This window comes from Protomyctophum bolini (assembly GCF_963924005.1).
Source record: "Protomyctophum bolini genome assembly, chromosome: 11".
Classification (NCBI taxonomy): domain Eukaryota; kingdom Metazoa; phylum Chordata; class Actinopteri; order Myctophiformes; family Myctophidae; genus Protomyctophum; species Protomyctophum bolini.
The window spans coordinates 33,980,753-34,000,388 of record NC_137872.1 but is presented as its reverse complement, the minus strand read 5'-3'; the positions used below and the strand labels follow the sequence as shown (position 1 = coordinate 34,000,388).

General features: G+C 44.6%; 2 protein-coding genes across 7 annotated transcripts in view; both read right to left on the bottom strand.

Annotated features, from left to right (window-relative positions):
* Positions 1-19,636, bottom strand: part of ntf4 (neurotrophin 4) — a 270,598-nt gene that overhangs the window by 93,942 nt on the left and 157,020 nt on the right. The window lies entirely within an intron of this gene.
* The window catches only part of mybpc2a (myosin binding protein Ca), a 63,628-nt gene that overhangs the window by 11,992 nt on the left and 32,000 nt on the right, over positions 1-19,636 (bottom strand). For 5 of the 6 annotated variants that reach the window (XM_080776025.1, XM_080776022.1, XM_080776021.1 and 2 more), the window contains 16 exons: positions 16,211-16,228; positions 15,794-15,850; positions 15,486-15,661; positions 14,416-14,548; positions 13,907-14,031; positions 11,338-11,443; positions 10,327-10,496; positions 8,801-8,966; positions 8,155-8,261; positions 6,290-6,319; positions 5,852-5,991; positions 5,371-5,530; positions 4,704-4,808; positions 3,735-3,923; positions 1,465-1,599; positions 245-412 (listed from right to left, as the gene is read on the bottom strand). In XM_080776025.1, coding sequence (XP_080632151.1) covers positions 245-412; positions 1,465-1,599; positions 3,735-3,923; positions 4,704-4,808; positions 5,371-5,530; positions 5,852-5,991; positions 6,290-6,319; positions 8,155-8,261; positions 8,801-8,966; positions 10,327-10,496; positions 11,338-11,443; positions 13,907-14,031; positions 14,416-14,548; positions 15,486-15,661; positions 15,794-15,850; positions 16,211-16,228 — 1,985 coding nt within the window. The remainder of the gene's footprint in view (positions 1-244; positions 413-1,464; positions 1,600-3,734; positions 3,924-4,703; positions 4,809-5,370; positions 5,531-5,851; positions 5,992-6,289; positions 6,320-8,154; positions 8,262-8,800; positions 8,967-10,326; positions 10,497-11,337; positions 11,444-13,906; positions 14,032-14,415; positions 14,549-15,485; positions 15,662-15,793; positions 15,851-16,210; positions 16,229-19,636) is intronic. The other variant, XM_080776023.1, reaches the window with a different exon arrangement.

Genomic DNA, 19,636 nt, shown 5'->3' with positions numbered 1-19,636 from the left:
TTTTTTTTTTTTTTAAGATAAAAAAGAAATATGGAGACACAAGGTTCATGCCCAACAGCAACGACATGCACAGTAGAACGTGCATGTCGGTACAGCATGTTTACAAAATGACCATCTGACGTCAGACATGAACACGTGACATGAGATGTCTGACCCATGATCTCTGTGATGATGACGGCCTGTCCCAGAGTGGCGGGGGTGTGTGTGTGTGTGTGTGTGTGTGCGTGCGTGCGACGTGTCTGACCCATGATCTCTCTGATGAGGACGGCCTGGTTCAGGGTGGCGGGGGGGCTGCGTCCAGCGATGTTGACCGCTACCACTCTGAACAGCATCTTCTCTCCCTTGGGCAGATCCTTCACCCGGTACTGGCTCTTCTCCACTGGGTCCTTGTTGGCCTGCACCCACTCGTCGCCTGAGTCGGGATTTACACACAAGAAGAAGAGAAGACACGCGTGTATTTTTGAGGAGCGCTAGCCCCTCCTATATTCAGCTATTATAGTGTAGATTTTCGTCTTACACAAACATTACATTCCCATTGACAATGAATGGAGAATTTACGTCATGTGTGGACGAGCAAATCGGGTGTTACATCATGATGATGTACGACGATAAGAGTGCACCTCCCTTCACACAGATTTTTTATAATAATAAGAAATAAACGGGACAAAAGTATACTACGGGCAGTGATTTAACGTGCCTATAGTTCATTTACAATGAGACCTGCGCTTTCTTTCTGTACGTGCAGAGAAGTCGAGGGGCAACAACGCAAGCGTATTTACGCGGGCGCGGTCCCGTGAAATTGTCGCGCGCGTGCTCGTTTCGTGAACACGCCCGCGACTCACCGGACCTGGATTCAGTTTAGCGTTTTTTTTTGTTGTTACGCTTGCGTTGTCGCGCCCCCTCTTGAGCAGATCTGGAGCAGACCTGTCGTTGATCCAGGCGACAATGTGTGCGTTTTGATAGCTGCACGTTTGAAAACACCTTTAAAAAGAAAAAAAAAACTGTTCTCCTGGAGGCAGATGTATACGGGAAGCTGACTTTTCACTTCCCTCGATCGCCTAGCAACTGAGGGTCATTCAGACGCTATAGCAACGAGCGCGATGTAACTTAATCGATAGAAAGCTCGCCATTGGGTGAGTTAAAAGTCAAAAGTCAAATTTGTTCTCCGCATTTGACCTATCTCTTGGAGCAGTGAGCCGCAGCCAAGGAGCAGTGAGCTGCAGCCTCGCTCGGGAATCATTTGATTAGTAGATTTGACCCCCCCAATCCAACCCTTTGAGTGCAAAGCAGGGAGGCATTGGGTCACATCTTTACAGTCTTTGGTATGACCCGGTCGGGGATCGAACCCCCGACCTCCCAGCTTCAGGGCGGACACTCTAACCACAAGGCCAGTGTCTAGAGTTAACCCATTAATAGAGCAACATTCGGTTATCATTGCATCCACATTAGCATGATCGTACTGACTTCCTTCTTTGCAGTACTCGATGATGTATCCGTCGATGCCTCCGCCTCCGATCCTCTCCGGCGGGCGCCACTTCAGTGCACAGGTGGAGTCGGTGACATCATCCACCGTGAGGCGGGTGGGCTCACTGGTGGGGGCTGAGGGAGACAGCGAAGGAGGTCATTAATACCCTTAATGTGGAAAGTAATGGATTGGGAGGGCTAAGCCGCCTTAAGCCCCCATTTAGACCCGAGGACGATTTAGACCTCCAGGACGACGTATCTGTGTCACCGCATATAGCTTTTAACCACCGTAAACCCTTATTTTAAACTTTAGCTGTTGAAAAAATTAGCAGATCTACAAGCTTGCTACGCCACGAGCCTGTAGATCTAGCTTTTTTAGAAAAATCGTTTAACCCTCTAAGACGCGCATTCATTTCTACTTAATTTCAACCTTACTACTACTTTGTACTACTAGGACTAAGACTAAAAAATATGTTAAAAAATAAAATTAAAATCTTTGAATATTCTTCCACAGCGTTTTTATAACTCATATCTTTGCTTCTGGGAGGGGTCCCTCCCGGGAACAACATATTCTCAGATGGGGGTCGACGGGCCCCGAATACATATATTTATTTGGGTCCTCGACATGAAATAAGTGTGAGAACCACTGATGTAGAATCTGTTCTCGGGTCTCAATTGGGTTAAGCCAGATTTGGACGCCGTCGCACAGTGGCGGCGTCGCGTGTCAGAAATAGCCGACCTACAAGCTCACAAGGCGTGGCGGACGCAACGCTTTGTGAGCTTGTAGGTTCGCTGTTTTTGGCATGCTGCAGCGTCGGAGCGACGGAGCATAAATGTGGCTTCAGACTGAGCATAGTGAGCATTAGCCTCTGTTATAATATCCTTCTACACACAGTCAAATATTATAGTGTTAGTTTAACTCTGTAGAGCAGTGTTTTACAACCAGTGGTCCTTGAAGGGGTTCCAGGTGGTCCCCCAGCTAAATGATGGGAGAGTTGATAACCAAAATGGACCCTTAAAGATCTTTAACTCTTGAAGAGTAAGACCTATACGCTCTCAAGAGTTACATTATTGTTCAAACATCTGCATTAATTACGTAGTCTACACAATTAGAGAATGTAGAATAATTGTTTGCCTGTTGTCTCTCTTATGGTACCAACAACAATAGTACAATACAGTAATGGACTTGTGGACAAAATCTTATCCAGCGACAACAGATATTCAAGGTTTCGGGTCTGAGAGGCTAAATGTCATCACATGGTGGCCCGTGGCTCAAATGTCAAATGAATAATGAATAATGAATAATGGGCCTTGATATGAAAAGGGTTTTGGAAACCACTGCTGTAGAGCATATAGTGTACATTATGGAACCACATTTTGGTTCCATAATGTATGCTCTTAACTTCAATAGTTACATTAAAGCTGCAATCCGGAATATATTTAAATTAATACAACAACGTTCTTTTAACCAATCTGTGGAGTGTAAACTAGTACGTCTTCAGTGGTTGCAGTGTGGTTCCCACTGAGACATCTAGACCAGTGTGGTTCACACTGAGACATCTAGACCAGTGTGGTTCACACTGAGACATCTACACCAGTGTGGTTCCCACTGAGACATCTAGACCAGTGTGGTTCACACTGAGACATCTAGACCAGTGTGGTTCACACTGAGACATCTACACCAGTGTGGTTCCCACTGAGACATCAGCTTGTAGATCGGCTAATTTTCACTACCACTTAAACTTTTGTTTTCTAATTGGAAATTATTTTTGATTTCTTCATGAAATGAAAGTTTACTTGTTTTTTTTAAAAAATGTATTAATAATTAACCCATTTAGGCCTGACGTCGAATAATTAAAAAAAATAAGTATGCTGAAAGAATATATATTTATATATTTGTGCCGCATTTTCACGATAAAAAAGAAATAGCATACCCACAAGCTCGTAGCGCGCCACTCGGTGGCGTGCTATGAGCTTGTAGATCTGCTATTTTTCAATAGCTAAAGTATTACATAATGCTTAAAACACCAAAAGGGGTTCCCACCCAGAATCTTTTAAAGTAAGTACTGTAGACAAGTAGTACTGCCTGAAGATCATAAGTGCAACATCTCCCCTTTTCCACACATAGAGAGAGACTGCACCGTGGCCGAGAGATATAGAACTCGGGTCTCTCTCTCGTGTGGGTTCGAATGGATCGCAAGCTTTAAGATTAACGCCGGCGTTTGACTTCTGTTGTGATGACAAACGGTAGCCACGGCTACTACACACACCGACGGGCATGAAGGGCTTGGAGGTGGCGCTGGGCTGAGAGATGCCGATGCCGTTGACGGCGAACGCCCTCATCTCGTACATCACGCCTTCGATCATCTTCTTGGCCTCGTACGTGTTGGACTCGAACACGTCGAAGTTCAGCTTGGTCCATCTGTCGGCGCCCTTCTTCCTTCTCTCCATCAGGTAGCCTGAGGACAGACGGTGGAAAGTGAAGTACATTTTACTCACTTGCTCAGATACTTTAACCCATTTTTGGGGGCGGGAACGACTGACATAGGGCCCATTCATACTATTTTAGAGCCGAATAAAAGTCGGTTCGGCTCTGTAGAGCCTACAATGTGACGTCATTTGAGGTTCGGGGGGGGGGGCGGGTACCGTCCTAAAGTCGACTCTTCGGTGCTACTGAAAATTTCTGACGAGCCGAAATCATTTCGGCACTACAGCGCCGAAACAGCGGTAAAATAGGAGTATGAATCGGCCCTTAGTCTGACATGGCTTTTTCAGAAAACTGTCATGATGTACAGTAGAAGACATTTTTAGAATCTGATCTCAGGTCAAATGGGGTTAATTTACTAGAGTAATTCCATGCGATACTATATATATATAAACTTCTACTTCACTACATATCATGCAGGGCAAATGTTGAATGAAGGACTTTTACTTGTAACACAGTATTTCTACATTGTGGTATTGCTATACTTTTACTTCGGAGTGCTTTTTCTTTTCCACCACAGCCTGGGGAGGGGAGGGGAGGGGGGGGACGGGGGACGGGGGGGAACGCAGCAAGGTCATTTCTTTTTGAGTCAGGAGCAGCCTCAACAGAGCCTTTTTGAAGTGACTCTATAAGCCGATGTAACAAATAAATAGCGTGCAGGATTCCAAAGTGAGTGCATCCTCCTGGGGGCAGAGGCGTCAGATGTTGAACATCAGATGCTGTTCGGAGGAGAATGGGGGGGGGGGGGCTATACCTTTAATGGGAACGCCACCGTCGAACGCAGGCGGGTCCCATGTGACGGTAGCAAAGTCCTCTCCCACCGACAAGCATTTGATATCCTCAGGGGGGTCGGGAACATCTGGAGAGACAGGTTACAGCGGGATAGCATAAGGGAGGGAATTAAGGGACAGTTATGGGGAGAGAAAGAACAGAGAGATAGAAATGAGACGAGAAGAACTAGACAAAAGAGAGTGTGGGGAAGTGTATTTTTTTTCCGTTTCCAGTTAAAAATGTGTTTTGCTTGCAGGGTAAACAGTCATCGCTCTTACATTGCCGTGTTAACCGTGTATTTTTAGATTGTTGGCGAAAAGATTTTTGAATTATGATGTTTGTTTTTTTTTGTGCAGAATATTATGCCAATTCCTCTCTTTGGCAGCATCTGCTGCCAAAAAGACAAGAATGATTAGCTTTGTATAATGCTAGCAGGCATTGAAGCATGCAGGCACCTGTAGCATATCAGCTAATGAGATAACGCTCACCCGTGACTGCTCAATTGACCCTGGGTTTATCTACGGGAGCGAGAGTGGAGTGTGTGTGTGTGTGTGTGTGTGTGTGTGGGACTAATAGAGAATGAACCTGAAAAGGACAAAAAAAAAAGACAAATAAGAGACAAAAATGACAAAGAGCCACTATTTACTGACCCACGATCTTGACATACAGTTGAGCCGTGTCCTCTCCGGCGGGATTGGTCACGATGATAGAGTATTTCCCCTCGTCGGCTCTCACTGCCCCGTCGATAACAAAGCTACTCAGGCCCTCCCTCGTCTCCACCCGGACTCTTCCTTCACCTTCCGTCACCTCCTGAGAGAATGAGATATACTCTGTCAGAATGTTGACACACACACACGCGCGTCGCGCGCGCACCGTGCACACGCAACATATCTATGGTCTCACAGTCACGAGTAGAGACACATACAGTATACAGAGAGTAAAAGAAAATAGTGAGACAGAGCAAAAACAACACATACTGCATAATGTACTTCATCATACTGTACATCGAAAATAGCAGATCTACAAGCTCACAACACATCGCAGATGTGACATGTTGTGAGCTCGCAGATATGACGGGGCATATATCGGCATTAGAGAGAGAGAGAGAGAGATAGAGAGAGCAGTCCTTACTTCGTCTCCTCTCATCCAACACACAGTGGGGGCGGGATCTCCTGTGATCTCCACATCGAGGCGGAGCTTGTTGCCGGCGACAACAACAATGGTGTTCTTATTGCCCACGCCGCTGGTGTCCAGGTGGATCTTGGGAGGATCTGCGATTGTCAGCAATATAATATAGGCCTGATTCATATACTTCAGCGCACGGCAGTGTCGTGTGCCGAAAATAGCAGACCTACAAGCTCACAGTGTGCCGCGGATGCGACGTGCTGTGAGCTTGTAGGTCGACTGTTTTCGGGCACGTGATGGCGTCACGTGGCAAAGTGTATACATCGGTGTGGGGGTTGAGCAAATAAAGCAATCCAGCCAGTAAAAAGCATTTGATATATTCTGTTTAAAAACCAGACTTACCTTGGTGGGGAACATAGTCAATCTGCTATAAACCAGACTTACCTTGGTGGGGAACATAGTCAATCTTGATTTCTGAGGAAAATAGGAAAAAGATGTGAATCACCCTAGTCAAAAAAATCCTATAGGATTTTCAACGTTTCTAATAGGATTGTGAAAATCCTATTAGAATCCTATAGGATTTTCCAAAAGTTCCATAGAATCCGTTAGGATTCATGAACATTTTAAGATGTTCCAATATAATTTCCATAGGATTGTGAAATTCCTATAAGAATCTTATAGGGTTTTCAAAATTTTCTATAGGATTTAGATTAGAAAATCCCATTAGAATCCTATTCCAATAGAATTCTACAGGATTATGAACATTTTAACACTACTTTTGCAGGGGAATTGTTCAGAATAAAAGCGCCAGAGTGCCAAGCAGATGGGCAGATTTGACTCTTCAGATTGTCCCCTCAAAACCGGGAGGCGTAATGTCCCATTACTACCTCCCGCTACCTCGTCTGATCTCTCTTTATAGTAAGTCGCCTTGCCGAGCCACGAGGCCCATAGGGAAGGAGCCTATCTCCTGTTTCTGTAGCCATGAGGCCCATAGGGCAGGAGCCTATCTCCTGTTTCTGTAGCCATGAGGCCCATAGGGGCAGGAGCCTATCTCCTGTTTCTGTAGCCAGAGGCCCATAGGGCAGGAGCCTATCTCCTGTTTCTGTAGCCATGAGGCCCATAGGGGCAGGAGCCTATCTCCTGTTTCTGTAGCCATGAGGCCCATAGGGCAGGAGCCTATCTCCTGTTTCTGTAGCCATGAGGCCTATAGGGCAGGAGCCTATCTCCTGTTTCTGTAGCCATGAGGCCCATAGGGCAGGAGCCTATCTCCTGTTTCTGTAGCCATGAGGCCCATAGGGGCAGGAACCTATCTCCTGTTTCTGTAGCCATGAGGCCCATAGGGGCAGTAACCTATCTCCTGTTTCTGTAGCCATGAGGCCCATAGGGGCAGGAGCCTATCTCCTGTTTCTGTAGCCATGAGGCCCATAGGGGCAGGAACCTATCTCCTGTTTCTGTAGCCATGAGGCCCATAGGGGCAGTAACCTATCTCCTGTTTCTGTAGCCATGAGGCCCATAGGGCAGGAACCTATCTGCTGTTTCTGTTGCGTGAGGCAGCTTGATGTACAAGTACACCCCCTGGACATGGCGCAGGTATGACCCCCGACCTCCCAGTCTCAGGGCGGACACTCTAACCACAAGGCCACTGAGCTGGTCTCACTTTAGAAGCGTTAATTATTCCAATCGAGGTTAAGTCAGAAATTAGGGACGGAACATCAAAACCATGGACCATGGAATGTAGATTTAGAAATAATAGCGAGTTTTGTCGGGCCGTAAACAAGGAAGTGAATGGCTGCGCTCATGCGCAAAACATGTCTGGGTGTCTATAGCAACAGGAGCTGTCAAAAAAATTACAGTGATCCCATTCTATATCATTAAAAAGGACCTAAAGACATGTATAAGTCTTTAGCAAGTGTTAAAAATGTCCAATAGAATAGGAAAAACAGATCATGGGTTCGAATCCGGGCACCGCCAAATCAGTGTATATGAGTTACATGGCTTGGGTGTAATACGTTTGTATATGAGAACAAATCCAATAGCTAGGATTCGTTCCAAATTCTAATAGGATTTTGAATAGGATATTTATATCAGAATCCCATAGGATTTTTTTGACTAGGGCAGCGTTATTCAAACTTTGAGAGGGTTTGCTCTTGTGTATTCAGCAAAACCGTCAATATCATAGTCAGTCTCTCTCTCTCTGTCACTCTCTGTCACTCTCTCTGTCACTCACTCTCCCTCTCTCTCTCTCTCTCTCTCTCTCTCTCTCTCCTCTCTCCCCATCTCTCTCTCTCTCCCTCTCTCTCTCTTCTTACCAATGAAGTTAAGTTTTGCAGAGAGAGAGAGTGCATAGCCTTCAGGAACAAAGGTATAGTCTCCTGCATCCTCTGGCTGCACGTCATCAATCATCAGCTTGTGAGTCCTGGGGGAAAAAAAATGTTACCAGATGTTACCAAGGAGACGACACTCTTCACGATGACCCACAGATATAGCTAAATATATAGTTATACCCCAACAGCATATATACTAGTGTAATGCAATATGAGTAACGGGAGTGATAATCACTCTAAGTGGCTTTCACCTTTTGTGACCATTATCGCCTTGGCATGTCGTCTGCTGGACGGACTGATATTCCTGACGACCCTCTCAAGGATTGTTTGCGTGTGTGTGTGTGTGTGTGTGTGTGTGTGTGTGTGTGTGTGTGTGTGTGTGTGTGTGTGTGTGCGTGCAGTAACAGTTTGCAGGCTGTAAAGCTATATCTAAAAGGGCTACACCACTAGCATATAGGGAGATTCTGTGCAGCAGTGGTGCATGTGTCCTAAAGACGTTGTAAACATCTGAATATCTACCTAGGCATTTCTGCATGCGTGTTTGCGCGGGCGAACGAAGGCTGGACAAGGTATAACGAGGCCTATAATCAGACACTCAGACATGCACCTGCGGCGGTCCAGCGCCGCGTACCTTCCGATGTGTGACATTTTGACGCGGCTGCTGGGCAGCACTTCGACGCCGTCCTTGAACCACTTCCCTTTGACGTTCTCGTCCGACACCTCGCACTTGAACATGGCCTGCTCCGCGGCCTTCAGCGTCAGGTCGGCCAGACTCTGCAGCACCTCCAGCTCCTTGTCTGAAGCACAGAGGTGGGGAAAAAGGACTCAAACGTATCAATACTGCAATATAGAACTACTTTGTTACAAGTTAAGAGTTCATAATTCAAAATTGACTTGAGTAAAAGTTTAAAAAAAAGTATTGGTATCAAAAATGTACTTAAAGTACCAAAAGTATTAAGTACTCAATATGCAGAATGTCTCATTTCACGTTTTCAAATGTATAAAAATCTTTTGAAAACAGCAGATCTACACAGAGTAGAAGTAAAAGTATTTGGAAATTGGAAATACTAAAGTAAAGTACAAATGCCTCAAAATTGTACGTAAGTACAGTACTTAAGTAAATCTACTTAGTAACTTTCCACCACTGCTGAAGTAGTAGTAAGTAGCCTTGCCGAGCCATGAGGCCCAAAGTCTCTTGTCTCCTGTATCTGTAGCGTGAGGCAGCTTGATGTACAAGTACACCCCCTCCAACCCTTGATGCTGAGTGTCAAGCAGGGAGGCACTGGGTCCCATTCTTTTTAGAGACTTTGGTGCAGCTGGGGTTTAAAATTGAGCGCTCGTTGGCACCTCTTGCAAGTAGAGCGTTCTTCCGGGTGCTTCAAAACCTCTATTGAAATGATTAACGGGGGGGCGGGGCTGTAGCTCCTGTCCTCCCTCTATCCTTTACACCTCTATGGACTCACTGGAAACACTGTGCTACCCCAGTGGGTCTCAAAGAGCCCTTGAGTGGGTTTCAAATGGCCCCGCACGGGTGTGTAATTCTGAGGGTGTACAAATGGAAACCAAAACGACCCGTAAGTATCATTGGTAACACCTGTGAAGGAAGTAGGAACTCGTCCGGAATAGGAATATAGGAAGAGTTGTTCTGTGTGCATACTGCATAGAGCCAATTAGAAACATTTCTTCATTGTTAATTTTATGTATTTGTATTTTGTAACTCTGAACACTGAAGATTCGACTGTGTATTGTGTAAGAACTGAGATGCTAGCATGCAACGTCAACGTAGAATCCAGGCAGCAGGTCAGCTAGCTGAGCAACTGCATGGGATCCCCATGTTGATTACTTTAAAGGACGACTTTGCCGATTTTTAACCGGTATCTCGTCGGTCTACTGTGAGGACAATTGAGAGTGAAAATGTGACCAAATCGGTAAAGACTGGCGTTAGAGTTATCCAGCGTCTTAGTGCTTTCAAGACAGTGTAAATGTTAGGTTCCGATTTTCACAGTAGAACAATAGGATTCCAGGTTACATCTAAGCTTTGGATGAAACACATATAACAGTACATTATAAGTATGTGTCAGATGTTGGCTTACACTTACGGGTAGATACTGTACAGCAAAAGTGCCTGTCCTAAACTTAACAAGGAAATAGGTATACCTTCGACTTCCAACTCTGCTTTTGACTCTCCGCCAGTGGTGACAGCGTAGTACGTTCCAATGTCCTCCTTGGTAGCTTCAGTAATGATCAGTTGATGCTTTTTGCCATCCTTCTTAAACCTGTACTTTGAACCTGGTGTGTCTCTGGTCAGCTCCACACCATCTTTCATCCTATTAACAAACACAAACGCACCATAATGCACACGCACACACACACACACACACACGCACACGCACACACACGCACGCACACACACACACACACGCACACACGCACGCACACACACCTGTTTGGAATGTTCTACAACACACGCACAAATACTAACTGCCGATCCAAAGGCTTTGGCACGTAGAACTTGCAGCAGAGAAATACTAAAGATGTTGCACTTTTATGCTCAGATGAGTATTCTTGAGTTTAGGGAAATGCTCGAGGAAATATTACTATATATATACAGTAAATAGTTACTACTAACAATGGCAATGCTGATATTATGAATGTTAAACATTCACAGGAAAAAAAAGCATTGCATACTTTTTCAGACCCCCTACTGTGTCACTATTTTATCTGTTGGCCTGCCGAAGACTTGTTTCCCCATCCTTTTTTTTAACCCATTTTGGACGGGAACCCCTTTTGGTGTTAGCATTATGTTATGCTTTAGCTATTGAAAAATAGCAGATCTACAAGCTCATAGCACGCCACCGAGTGGCGCGCTACGAGCTTGTAGCTCTGCTATTTTTGAAAAATCGAAGAACGACCGACATAGAAACATAGCTTTTTCAGAAAACTGTCATTTTAATGAGCGATGCTAAAGTATTCTCACGTACGCAGAATGCATAGTTATTACACTCCATCCACTATACCTCCCTCCCCCCCGCCAGGTATATATAGGCTATACACCCCGGAGCGCGAGGCGTGCAGGGGTTCTGGTCTACAGCCATTCAGAGGGGTCCATGTATGCCAGGAACGAGACACCCAAAATGGGGTAATAATTTCCCAAAGCTGGTCCCTCACCATTTCACGTTGGCTCCTTCCTCGGACACTTCCACCTCAAACTCCACCTTCTCCCCCACGATGGTGTGCACGTCATCCAGAAGCTTGGTGATGGTGACCGGGGGCTCTGCAGAACATGGGGGACAAACGACGGGTCTTGGTTTGGTCAAACGTCACCAAGGCATCACTCTCAACCACCATACAGAGCACTCGAAGCTTCTTCAGCGGGGTCAATGGTACTACGGTACTGTAAATGGACTGCATTCATATAGCACCTTTATCCAAAGCACTTTTTTTTTTTTTTTTTTTACATTCAGCCACAGGAAGCAGTTAAGGGTTCAGTGTGACAGAAAGCCAAGAGTATAGGCAGGGATTGTGTGCGCGTGCGTGCGTGTGTGTGCGTGCGTGCGCAAGGCTGTACCAACCGAGTCATCCAAACTGCCAACCTCAAATCTCTCAGTCTGACATACTCTTGATACTAGTGTAGATAAAATCTTGAATATATACTCTATTCAGAACTCACACATGGAATTTGACCTCTTTCTCTCTCTGACTTGAGCAAAAATAGTGGAGGAAGTCAGGAGGGGAAATAGGCATATAGTACAACCTATATATGTTCCAGCATTGGGCCTCAAAAGCAGGCATATTATACAGTAACATGCTATTTTTATGGATTTTTTTCACTGCGAAAAAACAACATTTGTGTCTCAGCATGCATCTATCTGCTGGATATAAATACCATCTTCTTATACAGTCCCTCCTAGCCTACTTCATTTAGCATCTCTCTGGGGAGGCAGGTGTGGCTAATATGTATACAGTATACAGTCTTTCCCACACTAATGAAGTGGGGAAAGAAACACGTTTATTTAATTTGTTCACATTCAACAACAATATTCCTGTAACATTTATTATGCTGTTAAGTCCACGTAAAGGCATCTGCACCACAACACTCTGGGGATGACGACGGCTAGCTGTCTCAACCTACCGTATATCTCAACATCCACTCTCTCTATAGCTCGCCACATTTCAACATCCTCTGTTTCCTCTCTCAAGTGTCAGCTGAAAGACCCCATCAATTCTGTCTCTAACTGAATCATGGCACCCACTTTAACATGTACAGTTTCATGTCATGTTCATTGTGTCACAGAAACACAATATACGCCAGTCGGCGCCACGACACACGGGAAAGCCCCGAGTGCTTTATGTGTTGAGTAACAGAGTTTGACAGTGCAACGCTGAGCCGTAGATACCGTCTGCCACCTGCTTAACCCATTCTGACCTGAGATCAGATTCATACGAGGTTTCCACTGGACACACACTGGTCTGATTAACCCATTCTGACCTGAGATCAGATTCTAAAAAAATGTCAGTCGTTCTTCGATTTTTCAAAAATAGCAGACCTACAAGCTCGTAGCGCGCCACTCGGTGGCGCGCTATGAGCTTGTAGATCTGCTGTTTTTCAATAGCTAAAGCATAACATGATGCTAAACACCAAAATGGGTTCCCGTTCAGAATGGGTTAACACCCCGCTGCCTTCTGTAATGTCCGGATAAATCAGCACGCAACACGGTGATATCGATAAAGACATTCGCAAACAGCAACAGGGCCTCACACACACACACGTGGACCCTTTTCAATGGCCTCCGATAATGCAGGTATACACAGGTGTGTCCTGTTATACAAGACGAGCAGGATTGAGCTCATTGAGAGAGCTTCATTTACCAGCAACTACAAATTAAAATCTGGAAGTGAAATACTATATGGAAGTCCATTAATTCCACCGCTGAGTGAAAATAAAAAGCCTTGGATTGTGACGTTTATCTCTATCAATGTTATGTCTCAGAATTATGTGATAATGTGGAAAATTGCAAGAACAAAACACATACTCATAGGCCCATACTCTCAAGAGTTAAATGAATACTGTACAACTCAACTGTGTGGGCTTACAGTACTGAGCCACGCGGCTACAGTACGTGTTCGGTGAATGCTCTGATAATCGCATGCACATACAGTACACCCAACGAATACAATACAACAAAGACACATGATGAACATAATATCTGACATCAACAAACGCCGCGGCAATGCGCCTGTGGGGGCGATAAACATAAAACCCTAAACAATTCAAGCGTCAGAAACATAATGACTAACCCATTCTGAACGGGAACCCGTTTTGGTGTTAGCATCATGTTATGCTTTAGCTATTGAAAAATAGCAGATCTACAAGCTCATAGCGCGCCACCGAGTGGCGCGCTACGAGCTTGTAGGTCTGCTATTTTTGAAAAATCGAAGAACGACTGACATTTTTAGAATCTGATCTCAGGTCAGAATGGGTTAATCAGACCAGTGTGTGTCCAGTGGAAACCTCGTATGAATCTGATCTCAGGTCAGAATGGGCTAAGCAGCCAACGGAGCAGGGGCACCGGAGAGAGACATAAAAAGTGACACGCGAAGAAACAAATGAGGACAGCCGAGAGCAGACGAGCCTCGCGGAGCTGAAATAACACCCCTCGCAGAACTGAAAGGAGCGCCCTCCGTGCATGCGCCATACAAAGGGAAGCTGCAGTGGAGACAATGAGCGTGTGTATACCTTTGACAAAGAGCTCGGTGAAGAGCTTATCCTCTCCGATCACACACTCGTAGACGGCGTCGTCTGCCAGGTTGCACTTGTTGATGGTGAGAGTCCGTTTGTTCCCGATGCTCTCAAACACGTACCTGGCAAACAGGGAGTTAGGAGGGGGGGGAGGGGGGAGGAAGGGGTATAGCTTATATGTTTTGAATATTGACTCTCAAATAGGGGCTGGGCGATATATTGATATTATGGACATGTGAATGATGTGACTAGATAAGTAGATATCATCTGGAATGGTAATATCGTGATATGACATTAGTGTTGCCTTTTCTTGGCTTTAACCACTTCAAAGCCTTATAAAATATGTATTATTCGCACGCACGGCCGCATGCGCACGCACACGCACGCACACACACACACACACACACGCACGCACACACACACACACACACACACACACACACACACACACACACACACACACACACATATATATATACACAATATAATTGTTTCGATTTGCTCACTTGGCAGAGGGTTTGATTTCCGTGCCGTTCTTCAGCCATTTGACCTGGGACCTGGGGTCAGCGACGTCTACGCTGAACATCTGCCTTTTGCCTTTGTCCACCGTGTAGTTGGACTCCAGTCTGGACAGGAAGGCTGAGGAGGAGGTTCATACGCTTTAACACACAATCTCCATCACACAATCTATGCTAATGCTATAATCGTACTGTATATTATCAATACAATTGCGTTACAATGTATCAGAGTGCAATTATATACACCTCCCAACCGCTCGTATTAAAAATGCTTTTTAATTGAACAATACGGAAGATACGGTATACTTCTGAGGGGCCGTATACATAATTTTAACATCCGTGGGGTAAGCCATTTATATTTGAAATCAGAACGTTTATTTATGCAGATCAGGGGTAGGCAACATTCATTATAAAAAGAGACATTTTTGACCCAAATATTTATTAAACATCTGCCTGGAGCCGCAAAATATACCGACCGGTATGTTTGCATTATTTATTTATGTATTCTTTTTTCTGGTCTTTTCTGAATATTACTAATGTCTCAAAGCAGATCGAGTATACCAGTAAGCCAGCAGCGTGGAGTGGTGAAAGCAAAACGAACATAGCATTGATACATTCTTTATTTTTATTATTTTTATCTGGTGTGTACTGTGTGTATAGGCGACACGTTTTTCTTTGCGATAGGAGAATGCAAGAATAACTTTATTCCTATACTACAATAATAAATGATATAATTTATTATTGCTGCTGACACAACTGGGAGCCATGAGAGAGGGCCAAAGAGCCACATGCGCAGGTCGCAAAACACGTTATTTCAATGGTAGTGGATAGCGAGAATAGATTTTTGTCCAACCACGAAACGGCGTGAAGACATGTGTGTGAAGACATGGGCACAACCAAGGGCGGGACTTGACAAAGGGTGAATTATGTGCATTTGTAGCTCAGAGAGTGTATAAGGGGAATCAAATGGACTGGTATGTGTCCATTTTGTTTTACAATCTCTCTCGCTCTCTCTCTCTCTCTCTCCTCCTGGTACCTCCCATACCCTCCCTCCTCACCATCCTCCTTCTTGGGTTCCTTTTTCTTCTTCATCTTGTTCAGCATCTTCAGCATGCCCGTGAAGTCTGTAATGCCGTGCTCAAAGGCAATCTTCTCGTAGTCGCTGGGCGGGGCACTCTTCAAGATGTCCCACACGTCCACCTCCTCTTTGGGGCCTTCCTCTTTCTTTCTCTCCCTGGGCGTGCGTGTGCGAGAGAGAGAGAGAGAGAGAGAGAGAGACAGACAGACAGTGAGAATGAGACAGGGGTAAAAGTGTAAAAGTGTTACACTAAAGACTGTTTTACACTGTGTGCACTGTGCAATTTACCTTTTGTGGAGCAGGGCGCTAAAGTCAAGATCACCGGCGTCCTCATCTCCGTCACCACTGGGGGAAATTGATAAAGACGGTTTTCATCTCAAAATAAATGTGAAATAAATAACACAAGCTTAGTGACCGTCTATCTACAGTAAATAGCATGCACGGTATACCTATACAAAACAGCAATTTACAAAATTCTTTGGATTTTTTTGATCGAATGGTGAGAAAGAGCAACAGTATAGAAACTGGAATAATACATGAGACACGGCCATTTCCTTCCACATTACAGAGAGGCCCCATAAATAGCACGAAGAAATTTCGAGACGCAATTATAAGAACAACAAACAAACAACAACATCAGTGCATTCGCTTGTCATTCATTCGGCGAGGTTTGTAATGAAACCGGAGCCTCTGGAGACGGCTTACCCTTTCTTCGCTCTGTTTCTGATTGACGCCCAAAAACAAAATAGGGATGAGTGAGTAGTGAACACATTGGGATAGAGCAACAAGCTTTGATGAACACTACCAACAACCACGGCGCCCTAGATTCAAGTGACAGAAAGATATTGGACAAGACACTGACAAGCAAAACACAGAGAGGCACAACATATAAGCTTTACACTGTTCAAACTGGAAACAAAGAGAAATACAGGCATGTATATACAGTACACCACCGGGAATTATGTAGCATTATTATACACTGTTCTCTGTGATGTGAACATACAGTACAAATATGAATGCACTGCAATTAGTGCTTCTCTTTATATTCACAGTGTATAGTGACACAAACAGTCAAATCCTCAGTGTTAATTGAACAATGGGACCCAAATGGACCAGTGTGAAATATAGCCTATAATAATGACGGAGGTCCTGGGCTATTTCAAACAGGGAACACACACTGTGATTTGAGGGAGAAGAGATGCGCATAATGGATGGATGGATGGTTGGGTGCATGTGAGTGAATGGATGGATGGTTGGGTGCATCCGTGCATGTGAGTGAATGAGTGAATGAATGGATGAATGGATGGATGGGTGAATGTGAGTGAATGAATGAATGGATGGATGAATGAATGGATGGATGGGTGCATGTGAGTGAATGAGTGAATGAATGGATGAATGGATGGATGGGTGAATGTGAGTGAATGAATGAATGGATGGATGAATGAATGGATGGATGGGTGCATGTGAGTGAATGAATGAATGGATGGATGAATGAATGGATGGATGGGTGCATGTGAGTGAATGAGTGAATGAATGGATGAATGGATGGATGGGTGAATGTGAGTGAATGAATGAATGGATGGATGAATGAATGGATGGATGGGTGCATGTGAGTGAATGAGTGAATGAATGGATGAATGGATGGATGGGTGAATGTGAGTGAATGAATGAATGGATGGATGAATGAATGGATGGATGGGTGCATGTGAGTGAATGAGTGAATGAATGGATGAATGGATGGATGGGTGAATGTGAGTGAATGAATGAATGGATGGATGAATGAATGGATGGATGGGTGCATGTGAGTGAATGAGTGAATGAATGGATGAATGGATGCATGTGAGTGAATGAATGGATGGATGAATGGATGGATGGGTGAATGTGAGTGAATGAATGAATGAATGGATGGATGGATGGGTGCATGTGAGTGAATGGATGGATGGGTGCATGTGAGTGAATGAATGGATGGATGGATGTGAGTGAATGGATGGATGGATGGATGGATGGATGTGAGTGAATGGATGGATGGGTGCATGTGAGTGAATGGATGGATGGGTGCATGTGAGTGAATGAATGAATGAATGGATGGATGGATGGGTGCATGTGAGTGAATGGATGGATGGGTGAATGTGAGTGAATGAATGAATGAATGAATGGATGGATGGATGGGTGCATGTGAGTGAATGGATGGATGGGTGCATGTGAGTGAATGAATGAATGGATGGATGGATGGATGTGAGTGAATGGATGGATGGATGGATGGATGGATGTGAGTGAATGGATGGATGGGTGCATGTGAGTGAATGGATGGATGGGTGCATGTGAGTGAATGGATGGATGGGTGCATGTGAGTGAATGGATGGATGGGTGCATGTGAGTGAATGGATGGATGGGTGCATGTGAGTGAATGGATGGATGGGTGCATGTGAGTGAATGAATGAATGGATGGATGGGTGCATGTGAGTGAATGAAGAGGATGGCATCAGAACAAGAACACACAGGGTGGAGGTTATTATATATTATAGCTGGAACATACAGAGGCTTTCCTGTACACCGAGGAAAGAGACGTACAGTAGACACACACACAGTAAAACCCAGTGTTAATTAAACCCTGAGCGGTGCACAGTACCAAGATGAGAGTCTATACTATGGCGATGATCATCCACCGCATAGTATATACCAGCTCACCTGTAGCCTGAGAACCACACCAATCTGCCGTTGCAAAAACAAATCATTTGAGCCCTCGGCAGATTAAGGTCTGGCACCGCTCGGTTGTGATTGGATTTCACTCCCGTCGAAGTAGTGAGGGACCAATCAGGAACAACCAGTTTACAAATATGGGGGAAGGCTTATCTTTTTTTTTAATGCGCCCCTTGGAAATGCAGGTTCCACACAGAGATTCCAGACTAATATCTACGCAGCGCTATTAGTCTTGCCATACCAGGCTACCTCACCTTGATCACCAAAATCAAAACATTTTGTTGCTTTTCCAGTAGGTAAAAGTTCTAACTGGTACTTTTTCTGGTGTCACCCCGGTCGAGGTTATAAAAGCAAGCTCGGGTGAAACCCAAACACTGCATAGTACTGATTGGTCAGAGAGAATCATCACTACAGGGTCATTTCGTAACTGTGTCAGGACAGACATATTATACTATACTTACTCACAAAGAACCTCACGAATACTGTTAAAGATGGAGTGCTGTGATTCTTTTACACCCTAAGACATGATCATCAGGTATTATTATTATATAAGGAGGAAGAATCTTTTCTAAAAAGTGTGCAGTATTTGTTAAAATGTCATTTTTATGTGCACACGCCCTCCAGTTCCTTACGTAGCCTGGTTTGCTGGTGGGTGGTGATGGGTGGTGAATCCACCTGAACTGAAGCCGCCGCACCCACAGCTGAGGTTGTATGATAAAGGGGGAGGGGTTATGGGAGGGGGTAATATTGTGATGTCACGATTTCTCTGTCTATTTCATTGGTACGTTTGACTGTCAAGGTTTCAGACCTCCAGGAAGAACCCCTAATTACAAAGGGAAGACATCATTGCACATGACAACCACACCAAGGGGTCTAATGATGTACTGTCACCTCATAAACACATGAAAAACTGGAACAAATAAAAAAAATCACAGCATTCCATCTTTAAAAAGCATTTCAGTGCACAAATGCACTCAGCAAATCTCATGGCAATTTGCCCATTCGATTTCGAGATAACTTGTTCACAAGTGGAATGTTTGTCCTAAGGGTGGCAGTAGAGGAAAGGCCGGAGTATAGGGTTGATTTTCTGTGTGCTCAGCAGGTTTAATGGAAATCCACCCATTAGATTTGGAGATACAGTATTTTTTGTGTGTAATTGCAAATTGTGGTCTAATTGGTGGTACTTCATGAAGGTTCCATGATAATCCTGAGATGTTGTTTTGGATCAAAATGGAAGACAGACACCGTTACAGCAATCTGTAGAGCTTCATGTAAAAAATTAACACTCTTTACAGTGTAAATAAATCACACAGTTTAGCCCCGCCATTGGAGATGGTGCTCTCCATACTTACTTACTTCCTGACAGAAGACAGTGGAGACTGTTTCTGACATTGGGGCTAATTGTTGCGGTTCATTTATCACCTCTCTCTC